Consider the following 13,995-nt stretch of genomic DNA (forward strand, 5'->3'; position numbering starts at 1 on the left):
GGGCAAGTAAGAATTGAAAACACAAAGATTGGTGTTAATTTAACGGGTTCACCCAGTAGTGATTGCCAGTGCCACCATTAAGATTTGGTCACAGTTACGCTCCCACTTTTAATTTAAAGATGGCTCTATATATTGTCCCATACTTGGCAATCACCTAGTCCCTCCCTCTATGTCAGACTCAGCTTTCAAACAGTGGAAAGAGAAAGGTCTTCTCTATGAGAAGAATATATTCAGTAGTTTTGAAAAGATTCGTACCAAATGTGATTTACCCCATAATAATCTTTTCCGATACTTTCAAATTAGAGACTTTGTTAAAAATCAATATGCAAATGTTTATTCGCTGGTTTCTCAGGGTAGGAGGGATATTGATTTTTATATGGGACAACCTTCTAATACTGCATCCTGGGCAAAGGGGCCATATTTCAGTGATTTATCAATCTCTTATGAGATTAAACAGCCTCCTTATGGACAAGAATAGGAATAAGTGGCAGAAACCTTTCTTGATGAATGGTGGGATGGGCTATTGATCAACATCATGTGCTAGACTAGGCTTTATTCAATTCAAAGTCTTTCATAGATTGATGATAAATGTGATAGGTGTGCTCTCTCACCAGCTAGTCACACACACATGTTCTGGTCTTGCTCCAAGCTGGTACACTATTGGACTAAAATATGTGAGGTTCATTTGGAGCCGTCACCCCAGATAGCTATTTTTGGGGTACCATCAGATTTTGAACTTCTAACCCAAAAACTGTCTAATATTGTGGCATTTACCACACTGATAGCAAGACGTAGAATATTGTTGGGAATTTGGGATGGAAATCCCCAACTCCTTCTATAGCTATGTGGCTTAAGGATATTATGGGGTTTTTCAAATTGGAAAAAATAAAGTTTACAATTCAAGAGAAAGGTTATTTTCTAGCTGGCAACCATTTATTACCTATTTTGAGAATGTTAAGAGTACTTCCGACAGACTAATTGAGTCAATACTATGCGTTTGTTTTTGCTTCCTCATGATTTCTCATAATGCTAGAATTGTCTATAAAGGAGTATATCATATAGGCTATAGGGGGTGATGTATGACAACTCCGATTCAACTCCATTTTTACTAATATAACAAAAAAATATATATTTTTGTGTGTATGTGTCTGTACCCTATTTTTTTTTTTAATAATTATCTTAAAGAAAAGAATGACGATAACTGTGGGGGGGAGATGGGGTGAGGGAGAAAATGGGGAAAAAATGATGTTCAAACTGTTTTAACTTGTTGAAACTTTCTACCAATAAACATATGGGGGGGGGGGGGGATTAACGGGTCCATATGTATAAATGTTCACACAGTTAAATTAACACTGTTGCTTCTTTGTACCCTGTAACTTCTTTACTCGCTGTATACTTTTCAGCACCGTATGCAGGATGCTGTTGACACATTTAACAAGCCACCAGACATTGCCTGCATGTCTAACCACTTCCTGACACCACATACAGTAACATCGCTGTCGGTGGGAACCTTGCATGTGAACCCCCAAAAAATGAATTAAATGGCATTAATTCATTAATACTAATTTGTAATTAATTAATACTCATTTTTGCCTTCTGTCTTGCAATTTCTTAAAAATATTAAGTCAGGTGTCTTAGAGATTGATAGGCTACAAGACACTTCATCCCATCACATTCCCAAATGTAACTAAAATCACACCTTCGTCTTCAATGTTTGTGTTTACTTTACACAAACATTCAAAACTGGCCATCCATTGTCAATGGCATTCCATGTTTGTGTTTACACAATGTTTGTGTTCACACAAACATTCAAAGCTGGCCATCCATTGTCAATGGCATTCCATGTTTGTGTTTACACAATGTTTGTGTTCACACAAACCCTCAGCTGGACATAGCAACACTCCTCAACAACCAAAAAACGGACATCCTACCTTCTTTCTGTATGTATATTTTTTGTTCAACTTTTTCTGAGATGTGCGTGCTTCCATTTTGGATCTTATCACACATCTTTAATACCTCAGGAGTTTCCAGTGAGTGGCAGTGACTGATGTTATCACAACAGTGTGAAGGCGGATGCCGACCCTGAGAGCCAATTCATTAACACAAGTTTGTATTATCCTACATGGGCAATGGCTGCTGATTAATCACAAGCAGTGATTGCTTCATTATGCATTGATTCCATGCAGTGTATAATCAAAATCTTTGATTATAATTATGGTTGGTTTCCCTATGCGTGTCATTCTGTCTGTCTGTCTGTCTGTCTGTCTGTCTGTCTGCCTGCCTGCCTGCCTGCCTGCCTGCCTGCCTGCCTGCCTGCCTGCCTGCCTGCCTGCCTGGGGTCCCTATATGTCTGTCTGTTTAGGGTACCAACAGGTGACAAAGTGGCGCTGTTGAGCTTCACACTGTGCACAGGTGCATGATGGGAAGCTGAGTTTTTAGCAGCCATTACGTGATTTCGGGTGTGACAGTACAGTGACAATACAGTACAGTAGAGTAGAGGGACCCCCTGGGACCCCCACACGGTAACTCTGCACTCATATAAGTGGATCTGACAAACAGTAAATGTAACATGATTCAATCTGTTATGATTAACAAGCCACATTTAAGTATGTTCGTTTACAAGAAAATGTCAAGTATTTCGATTATCATCTCTTGTTAAAAATACAAGAACGTGTGCATTTATTTATGCAATGGATTTATTCACTCAATTCTAACCAATATTGTTCTGTACCCACACACAATGGTCAAAATGCATTAATATTTACGGGTAAATGGTTATTAGGAACAGTAAATGTAACATGATTAAATCTGTTATGATTAACAAGACACATTTACGTTTTTTGTGAGAATCATCTCTTGTTAATAATACAAGAACGTGTGCATGTATTTCTCAAATGGACTCATTTACTTAATTCCAAACAATGTTGTTCTGTACCCACACAAAATGGTCAGAATCCAGTAAAATATACAGAATTAAGCCTTGGAAACCTGGACACGCCCCTTCAATAACTTTTCCCCCTTCAAGTAGTCCTCCTGTGTCCTCACATCAGACGCCATTTTCACAGCACCTGCACAAACTTTCAACTTGTCTTTACTTCGCCATTTTTTCACGTTTAAGGTAAGAATGAATAATATTAGCCGAGCATTTGATTGAGGTTCAATTTAGCAAGTGTTTACATTATGTTTTGTTTAGTAGCAGCTGTAAAAAAACATACTGTTTGCTGCTTTACAACACATATCAAAGCAGACGCACGTGTGACGCCCCACCACCAGAACTGCCCCAAAAAGGCCTCTGCCTGCATGGGCTCAGGACAGGCAAAGGGAAGTTACTATATTTACCCAGGGTAACTGGACTAAGCTCAAGAACTTGTTTACAGCCAGGCCCTGCTCATAGAACATTTCATGGTAGGGGTTCAATGCTTGTCCAAGGGCACTTCAGCGGTGGTAATTTTAACGTGCCGGTCCGGGGATACGAACTAGCGACCTTCCGATATCAACATCGCTCTGCAAACCGTTCGGCCAACGCTGCCTCTTGGCAGAGAAGAGTAGCAAATACAACTATTTACATGATGTCTTACGTTGCCATTTAGTGCCCTAAACAAACATTAAAGTCCATGGACTAGAAAGAAAGAAAGGACCTACATAGGGACATTCTTTGCCACCATGCCAGTCATGAACCAATACAGCCACCCTGTCACAACGACTCACAACGAACCTCAGTGACCACGCAACAACATACATCAACTAATGTCAATCAGTCTTCTATTGAAAATTAACCATTGGAATTGATGGCTGTTATGTCAAAGCCCAAAAGCTCCATCTCCAACCAAATGGAAATAGCAAGTTCACTCATGGGATTATTGAAGTGATCAAGAGCCACATACACACACACACATACTGTTCCCTGGTACAACAACTGAACTCACATACTGTACAGCAGATACAACACAACAGACAAACTCTAGATTCACATGATGACTATAGCATTCAACCCCAGAGCCAGAACCAGTTCCATTGCCATTTGCCACCCGGTCAATGGGTCCCAAAATGACAGCAATAGCACACCAGCTTGAATCACACGCATTAAAAACACAAGCAGTAGCCAAGAAGAAAAAGACAAAGTTCATACCTTGAGCTGTCGACTCTTCCACTTGACTTCATAAGATAGTTGTAGTGATGCCAGGGGAAAACTGTGGCTCTCTCTCTCCAGTTCATGAGGAGACCTCCAGCAGCTCCTCCAGACTCCAGTCATCTCATCTCCATCCTCCATACATCTGACTGGCTAGCTGGCCATGCAGTACTTCTCCTCCCAGTATCAATGGCCCCCAACCAGCCTCATTATCCTGGCTGCCTGATCTTCTCACTCAGCCTTGGTCTGGATGTATCGCACTACACAGCACATAGCAAGCATTCTGCTGTAGTGTCTTGGTCAGGGGTTTAGGGCATAGGCTCCATAGAGTCCAGCATTCACAGCATGTCGTGGTCAGGGGTTTAGGGCATAGGCTCCATAGGGTCCAGCATTCACAGCATGTCGTGGTCAGGGGTTTAGGGCATAGGCTCTAGGGTCCAGCATTCAGGGGTTTAGGGCATAGGGTACAGCATTCACAGCATGTCGTGGTCAGGGATTTAGGGCATAGGCTCTATAGTGTCCAGCATTCACAGCATTTCAGGGCTCTATAGGGTCCAGCATTCACAGCATGTCAGGGCTCTATAGGGTCCAGCATTCACAGCATGTCAGGGCTAAGAAGAAGCTGATCTTGGGGATCTGGGGTCGTCACCCTGGCCCGTGTACCTGTGGAGCAGGTTGAGAGAGAGACCATATAAGCTTTGAGTATAAGTATTGGCTATTTCCCCATATATAAGCCCACAATGGGGGTTGGATTTTTGTGCTAATTCGCTTATTTCCATCGAAATAAGTAGTAAAGTGTGCCGCTTGGGATACTATTTACATTATGATTTGAGCAATGGAAATAAGCAAATTAGCACAACACCCCAATGCCCTATTCAATTCAATGCAATTCAATTCAATTCAATTCAATTCATTGGGGGTTTATGGTAGGAGAAATAGCCAATAACTCGCTTTTGCAGAAAATAACACCTGGACCTCTTTGGTGGGGACGTAACAACTACAAAGAAAAGTAAGAAAGCCTTCTAGCATCGAATTATCCTACAGTACCATTTTGTGCGGGAACCCCTTTTGGTGATATAGCATTATGTTATGCTTTAGCTATTAAAAAATAGCAGATCTACAAGCTCATAGCGGCGCGCTATGAGCTTGTAGGTCTGCTATTTTTGAAAAATCGAACAACGACTGACACAGAAACATAGCTTTTTCAGAAAACTGTCAGGATTTAGAAGACATTTTTAGAATCTGATGTCAGGTCAGAATGGGTTAAACCATCATTGGTAAACAGTTAAGAAGAATTCAGTTTTATACAAGGATTTGGTCCTGTGACACCCCAAACAAAACATTGTGTCTGTATATATTTATTCTATTTATGTATATATAGGACCCACACATGCACACATACAGCACTTAATGCACCTTTGTTTTTTATTTCAACACCCAGTCCCTCCCTCCCTCCCTCTCTCACGCACACACACACACACACACACACACACACACACACACACACACACACAGTATGCTTAGCATAGGTAGCTAACTCAGGTGCAATTCTTTCAGGTAACACTTTACAGCACTTCAAGCACCTTTGTTTGTTCATTTAATTTCACCCCCCTCTCCCTCTCTCTCACACACACACACACACGCACGTTAATGCTCACTTAGCATAGGTTGCTAACTCACCTGCAGAATGAAAACACCAGTTTGTTGTTATGAAGATAACTTCTCTTTCAAGCTGTCACACAGTGTTGTGACTGAGCAGTTTCCACTTCCTAACACGCCAGACTACTCCACTTCATGGAGTGCAAAGTTACATTATAAGTTGTTTATATTTTTCACTCTGTTTACCATAAACAAGTTTGGTGTGGGTGGGTGTGTGTGTGTGCAGAGGGAGGGGGCGTGGCTACCGGAGGGTTTTAAAGAGCGCGCTTGAAGCCTGGTTAGGGAGTGTCTGCCAATTCACTGGAGCGTCTACTTCAGCCATGTCAGACATACGGCCCGCGAGATGATTTAATCCCGCCCCCCACTTGTAGAGAATAAATGTACGAGTCTGTCCAAAAAAAAGTAAGTCTCTAGCACATTCCTGTCAAAAGTTATGCTTTTTTTTTAAGAAATATAAACCAAATGCTCAATCCCAGTTATGAGCTTCCCTCCCTAACTAGTCTGATTTGCTGTCAGCTGTGCTCAAATGAATGGACTCAACGCAGATTTCCCCCTTTGGCTATTTAAAAAAAATAAGTAATAACAATTAAGATTTTAAAAATAAATATTTTATAAGTATTAGTTAATATTCACTCATATTTGTTTTAATGTTTCATTGTTCATCACTTCAATAAAAAAGCAGGCCTGCATAAAACCAAGGGTTGTGTATACATTTACAAATTTCTGCTGAGACAGTATTTTAAATTTAAATATTCTATTTTCAAATGGTTTATTGGTGCTCCATAAAAAAAAATAGCATCTCTCATAGCAAATGGCTTCTATACTAGGCTACAGGTATAATACCAATAATACTACCAATTCACTGGAGCGTCTACTTTCTAGGGCAGTATTTTTCAACCCGGCCTTTTCATGTCAAGGACCCCCAAATTAACCCTAATTAGCCCGCAGACCCCCATTTGAAAAGATATGTCAGGGACCCCCGTAAGAGAAGATTTTTTTACGGCTCTAGCAGTGATTCTCAACCCGTTTAATTTCAAGGTCCCCCCCAGTCTGACATGCATATGAGTCTACCGACCACCATTTCACGGCATTCCTATCTCTGGGACACAATTTGTATTGTAAAATATATGTTAATTTAACTCTGAGAGTGTACAAATGGAACCAAAAATGTACCTAACTGGTCCATTTGGTTCTATTTGTACATGGAACCCCCTCCTGGGTGTTCCAGATGGTCCCGGAGGCCTGTCCCCTGTATAAACCACCGTCTGAGGCCTGTCCCCTCCTGTATAAACCACCGTCTGAGGCCTGTCCCCTTTATAAACCACCTTCGGAGGCCTGTCCCCTCCTGTATAAACCACCTTCGGAGGCCTGTCCCCTGTATAAACCACCTTCTGAGGCCTGTCCCCTGTATAAACCACCTTCGGAGGCCTGTCCCCTGTATAAACCACCTTCGGAGGCCTGTCCCCTGTATAAACCACCTTCTGAGGCCTGTCCCCTGTATAAACCACCTTCGGAGGCCTGTCCCCTGTATAAACCACCTTCGGAGGCCTGTCCCCTGTATAAACCACCTTCGGAGGCCTGTCCCCTGTATAAACCACCTTCGGAGGCCTGTCCCCTGTATAAACCACCTTCGGAGGCCTGTCCCCTGTATAAACCACCTTCGGAGGCCTGTCCCCTGCATGTATAAACCACCTTCTGAGGCCTGTCCCCTGTATAAACCACCTTCGGAGGCCTGTCCCCTGTATAAACCACCTTCGGAGGCCTGTCCCCTGCATGTATAAACCACCTTCTGAGGCCTGTCCCCTGCACGGGACCTACAAGATTTGTGTCTGAATCATTTTCATAACTAAATGTTTTTGGAAAATAGCCGATAGACAATTGCACAACGCGTTGCATCGTTGTGAGCTTGTAGAACTAGATGGTTATGGGGGTTAAATTAGTTAAAGCCATGTGGCCTCTGTTACCTACTGACCTAGCTGCCGCAGACCCCCCCCCCCCCCCCCCCCCACACACACACACACACACATGGAAATAAACATTGCATAAGCTATATATTTCCTAAATATACACATATATATGCACATATATGAACCTGAATATGCATGTCATTTCTGTCGTGAGTGACAAATGTCACGGCTGTGGCCTAATCTCAAAGCAGAGCAAAGACTTACAGTTTACACACCTTTACCACAGTATAACATCACACTGGGCAGGAACCACAAGCCACATGGGAAGACTGGTCAACACGTACGTACACCTTTTGCTCTTTCATCTTTCTTTCTTTCTTTCTTTCTTTCTTTCTTTCTTTCTTTCTGTCATTCTATATTTTATTCTAGTGTTTGTCTTACCTACTGCAACCAGGTTTTTTTTCCTATATTTCAAGCACATTTTGTCTTTTGCATACGCTTCAATATCTCAATCTGAAACAAAAATATGACCTGTTCATGCACCAAGACATCCTGCTTTCGCTGTTGTGGTCGGAAATGGAAAAACACGAAAAAGGTTATCCTAAAGTAAGGTTTTGCCATGCAATGTACTTGTACTCCTCTATTTCTGTATGTAAGATTTTTTACTGAAGTAACACTGAATACAAACACAAAATTATAAACTGGAAAAAATATAACAAACTCATTTTTAGATGGTTATCATCCCTTGCATCAGAACAAGGTTACTTTATTTCCTGTTTGTAACTGAAAAGGAGCACGCGCACACACACACACACACACACACACACACACACACACACACACACACACACACACACACACACACACACACACCACACACTGATGCTTGAGAGAACAGAGTCAGACAGATAATACCCTGTAATACTCAGCAAGGCTGGAATATGACTAAAATGGGTACGTTCAGAATGTAATTATAATAATAATAATAATATTGCTATATAAATAACTATAGACACGTGCTACCTTGACATGTACTGTACATACTGAGTTGAATAGAGCTAATCCCATGAGCCAACCTTTCGAGAATTGGTTACAAATTGGTTGCAAATTTGTTGTGAATCTGTGGCTACTGGGGCTACTGAGAAAATAATTTCTCCCCGCAAGTTATACTCTGAGGGTGTAGTAGGCCTAGAGACTAAATTTGAATTAAATTAATTCACAGTGATTGATATACCGTACAGTTTAAAATCCTTCTAAGTCAGCCGCAATGACTCTGAAATTTTATTTGACAGGTTTCTTCTCTTCTTTATTCAGCTAAAAGAATCCCAGGTAGTTCTGTATTATTGTTGCCATTTTGTTTGTTTTCTGAATGCTATTTTTATATTTTTATATTAATGAGTAAAACATATAGGTTGTTGATTTGGGTTGCTTGTTAGGTAGGTAAAGTTTGCTCCTGTGGTTGTGTTTGTTGTAGGTCACTCTGGATAAGAGTGTCAGTTAAAATGTAAATATATTGTTCAGAGCCTCTGACACTCTGACCCTGCTAGAAAAATGAATGTATGTTGTTCTGATTCTCTCTTGGAAGGAATTCAAACCCTCTGGTACGTTAGAGTGAGCCCAACTCACACTATAAACCACTGTCTTAACAGAGACAGATATCTGTAGAAACAAAACCATTTTGGTTAAGCTCTTGTCTCCCATTGTCAAATCATTCCTAAAGAGTTCAATACTTTTAATCCCAATTTCGAATTAATCCGGGACTTTTGGTAGTAAAAATCCATTGTTTCACTTTTATATCCAATCTGTCCCATACATTTGAATAATCAAATAATAACACCCAAGATTCAAATCTGATCCACTCAGATAGGGATTACAATTCTTGGGCTCAGAAGCTTTTGGATTAGATTTTGGTTGATTGTATTTGTAAGCAAAGCTTGTTCTGCGGTTGAAAAGGGTATTCACCGTACAAATCCCTCCAGAACGATGTTATTTGGCAATATGAGGATTCACTAAAGCCAAGGCCTATTTGACTCTGCATTACAAGTGTTCTTACACTTAAGAACACTTAACTCATGAATGCTGGTATGTAATAACATCAGTGCTGTTTTAGAGCAACTCAACCCTATAGGTCTGAGGACCACCAGGTGTCCAAATGGACCCTATATGGTTTTGTAACTCTGATAGCTAGTCCAAATGGATGTTTGAAGGTCCATTTGGTTCCATTTGTCAAATATATAAAAATTGATTATACAGTGTAGAGATAATACATTATTTGCCTAATAGAGGGTATCAAACCTGGAAGTTATGCAGGAATGCCTACTGAGTGGCAATAAACTACTTTCTGGCCTTGACAGCCCATGCATTCAAACAAAAAAAGTCCTATCTAATTGCATTAAATTACTTTAAACAATGTTAAACTCACTTTGCCTGTCGCTTTGCCACTCGATTTGCCATTCACGTACACCCTCTAATGTAGTCCGTGGCCTAATGCATATCAACATGGGCGTCCTTGAAATTAAACAGGTTGAGAATCACTGGTTCAGAGCATCTTACTTTACAGTTTATTGTTCCATACAGAACAATGCACAGGTGTCTGGCTGGGCCTGGCCCTGACTGCTCTGACCCTACTCCTGTCTACATTTCTCAATGTCTTCCTCTGCTTCCTAAGACGCAGGAATGCCACACGCAAAGGTATAACAAATTACACACACTTTCCTCTGAGCTGATCTCCTGACTGGTTTCTTTTATGACCATTGAGTGATTTCCAGTATTTCTTAAGCCTAATGTATACTTCATCATTTCACGTTTCCCAAAAATAAGGGTGTACAACAGGGTGTACAACAAAGTATAATTTTTACAAAGAAGATCATTATTATTGACATTATTAAATTACTTGACTTATTACCTAATTAATTCTGACCACCAATCGACCACATAGTTTCTAGCTAATTTCACATTTCACTTTTCTTTTTACAGTGACTAATGAGCGTTTACATGTGCAGGCACATCAAAGACAAAGGTAAAGATTTCATAGAGCACAACCACCACACAAGTGACACTGTACATGAAACTGTACTGAATTTTTATAAAGTCAGACCATTATTCATTCAGACATAATTGAAAACATTAAATTTCTTATATTAACAATACCTGTATAAATCAACTATTTCTAGTACCATCTTGGCTGAGGCTGAGGAACTTTCTGATCATTTTCATCATCATGATAATCACTACGTTGAGCAGGAAAATCTTATTTATGGAAATATCAACACAAATGCAGAAGGTAAGCCCATACCTTCGTTCATTTACCATGCCAATGTATTTATGGTAATACATTGGTCAGCACCAACGTCATAAACGTAGCAGGCGAGCGAGCACATGCCATTATTCATTCAACACATACTAATGGATATCAGCAAAAACGTAGGAGGTGAGCCCACATACCTTCATTCATTTAACATACTAATGTACTGTATTTATGGTAAGATAAGCACGAGCGTGGAGGTGAGCACATTCATTCAATACAATTCGGTAGTTCCTAAACGGTGTGACGTGGTACAAGTCCAGATGTGCCTTTTGATTTTGTGACAATAACCACACATCATTATGGCTATATGTACTGTAACTAACTATACAACAAGTTATGAATCATGTATTTCACTTGCTATCAGTAGATATAAATGTATTACATTCAAAATTCTAAAATAGCTAAACTAGCAGAGCTTGTAGATCGGCTATTTCTGCTATGAAAACTACTGATAAATGCATGGTAATATCGTAAAATGTATAGGAAGTGAGCCCATCCTTTTCTGTGTATAGTAGTACTAGTACTAGTAATAGTCTGACTACCTTTGTGGATGTCAGAAGGGTTAATCGTTTCAAATGCCACAGTACATTTAGAATGTATTATAGGCTAAGCTATTCAATATTCCTAGTGAGGTTTTTAATGCTAATTGATGAAATCCAATAAATTTTGTACACAACTGAATGTCATCACAACATTGTGTGTTTACTTTGTTCAGATTTTGATGATGTGTGCCATGAGATGATGACCAAGAGACAAAACAACATCACAAAGGTTAGTTAAGACCTGCACATTGTGAAGAAGCCTATCCTCAGTTTAATTAAATTTAGTTTTTTACACACAGCATTGAATGAACACAGGATTTCGCTGTGCATGGCAGCTACCACATACAGTACAACTAAGATCTAAAAGCATGTTATGTAATATTTAGGTTCCTTGTGATGTGTGTTGTAAGTCTGATGAAACATTTAACCACATGAAATCTAGCATCCCTATTCTGGTGTAAATGTTAAGCTAAAATAGCAGATGTACAAGCTACAGACTGTGGTCAATGACACCATAAATATGTTTGAGTGAATCTAAAAATAAACTCCCCCCATTCTGAAATGCATGAGAGTCTACAAGCCACAGGATGTTACGAGCTACTGAAAAGGAACCCTGCTATTGTTGCAACATCAGGGTTGTGCTGCAGGATGTTTACATTGCCATTGCTATATGTTTTATTTTTAACAGCATGTCTGCAATCTGTGAATTCTCTATTCTATTTTCATGCACAAAGTAAGTCAATATAAATAATAATATAAGGCACTTTAAAATTAGTAACAGAATAAAACACCAACATTTACAAAATATATAACATGCAGTGAGAAATGAAAAAATAACTTAAAAAAAAACACAGTGCAAAATTATATAGAATAGATTCAATAGAAACAACATTACCATGTTTTGTTCTTGATTACCGGTACTGTAAATCGCTCTGGATTAAGATGCCTAAATTGAGAATTGAAAATTGTAACATACTGTATATACAAAAACTTTTCACTTTTCACATGGAAACAACTCTCACTGATTAAGCCTTTCTCCATCTCTACCACCAACCTATGCCAGCCTGTGGAGCCTGATATCAACTACGCCTCAATCAATCTGAACATGGCCCAGAAACGCAGGAAGCACAAGCACTGCTCCCAGCAAGGCCAGACCCAGACCTGGACCCAGGGCCAGCTGCAGGCCCAGCTCTGCCAGCCGCTAGTCAATACCACAACCCCTGTGATGGCCACGTTCCTGGAGGTAGAAACAGAGGCGGGGGACTCCCTCCTGGTCAGAAACAGCAGCCCGGTGGCTTCGAGTAACAGCATCTACCTCAACAGCCAACAGCTGGCCCTGGAGGCCACGGAGGAGAGGGATCGAGAGAGGGTAGTGTTGGAACCGAGGGGTTGGGACGGGATGGGAGAATGGGACAGAATGGAGCACGAGGGAGGGATGGGCTGCTCGATTGGCAGTCATGTTGCGGAAGAAGAGACACAGAGTGGAGGTGGAGATGACCCATGATGACTGCTAGATTAATGCTTAATTTAAACTCTGTTGCACAGCGGTGTCGCATGCCAAACATAAGGCGATCTACAAGCTCACAACGTGCCACAAGGTTGTAGATCTGCAATGTTTGGCGTGCAACACCATTGTATGACAAAGTATAAATCAGGCATGCCTGAGAACATGCTGACAGTTGATGTACTTTTTCTTTTTTTTTTTTTTTTGCTTGATTTTGCCTGCATCATGACCCAGTGGGTGGGTAGAGTAGCCAACACTGTACTCAAGTAATAGTATTTCCATGCTAAATGTAGCCAAATAATTTCATTTCAATTTTTGATTGGAGGATAAATCCCTTGAGAAGCATCATCTTGCTTTCGAGGGGGTCGTCAGGCACAACACACAAACAATGAAAGTGACAAACACACAACAATCAACAGTAACATAGACAAAACATACGGGGCTCTCACACCATCCCAGATAAACCATTTACTTCGTTTTACACACTTACATTTGGATGTAAAGGAATCAATTCACTAACAAACAGAGTAAAAAAGTATGGTGCCTTAAAACTACCCTTACAAATACATCGCTGAAAATAGCCGATGGACAAGCTCACAACACGACGCGAGAACGTAGCGTGACAGCCTAGGTTATGAGCTTGTCGATCTGCTATTTTCATCTAAAGCTCTAAGCCCCAATACGAATACTGGGGTTTAAGTGCCTGCTTGTGGGTATACATCCCATTACTCACCCCAGAAGTATATGGGAACTTCTGCTGTTTAGGTGTGCCTGGTTTACAACCTGACATGTCATAGGTTATGTTGCATGGCTGTGGGCGACTGCCACGCCTTGAGAGGCCACTTTTTTATTAGATAAATGTGGTTGCATCTTTTCTTTTTCCTTTTTTTTATATCCTATTTTGATCTAATATGTCTCTACTCTGACATGTAACTATCCAGATTTTT

General features: G+C 40.4%; 1 protein-coding gene across 1 annotated transcript; it reads left to right on the plus strand.

Annotated features, from left to right (window-relative positions):
• Positions 1-8,575: 8,575 nt before the first annotated feature.
• On the plus strand, positions 8,576-13,048 carry LOC308327567 (uncharacterized protein; the record flags this gene model as incomplete). Its single annotated transcript, XM_080781088.1, has 6 exons — positions 8,576-8,649; positions 10,273-10,386; positions 10,672-10,714; positions 10,869-10,978; positions 11,718-11,773; positions 12,608-13,048. The coding sequence occupies exons 1-6, from the start codon at positions 8,637-8,639 to the stop codon at positions 13,046-13,048; spliced, it is 777 nt and encodes a 258-aa protein (XP_080637214.1). The 5' UTR covers positions 8,576-8,636.
• Positions 13,049-13,995: the final 947 nt, after the last annotated feature.

This window comes from Protomyctophum bolini (genome assembly GCF_963924005.1).
Source record: "Protomyctophum bolini genome assembly, chromosome: 13".
In the NCBI taxonomy this organism is placed as follows: domain Eukaryota; kingdom Metazoa; phylum Chordata; class Actinopteri; order Myctophiformes; family Myctophidae; genus Protomyctophum; species Protomyctophum bolini.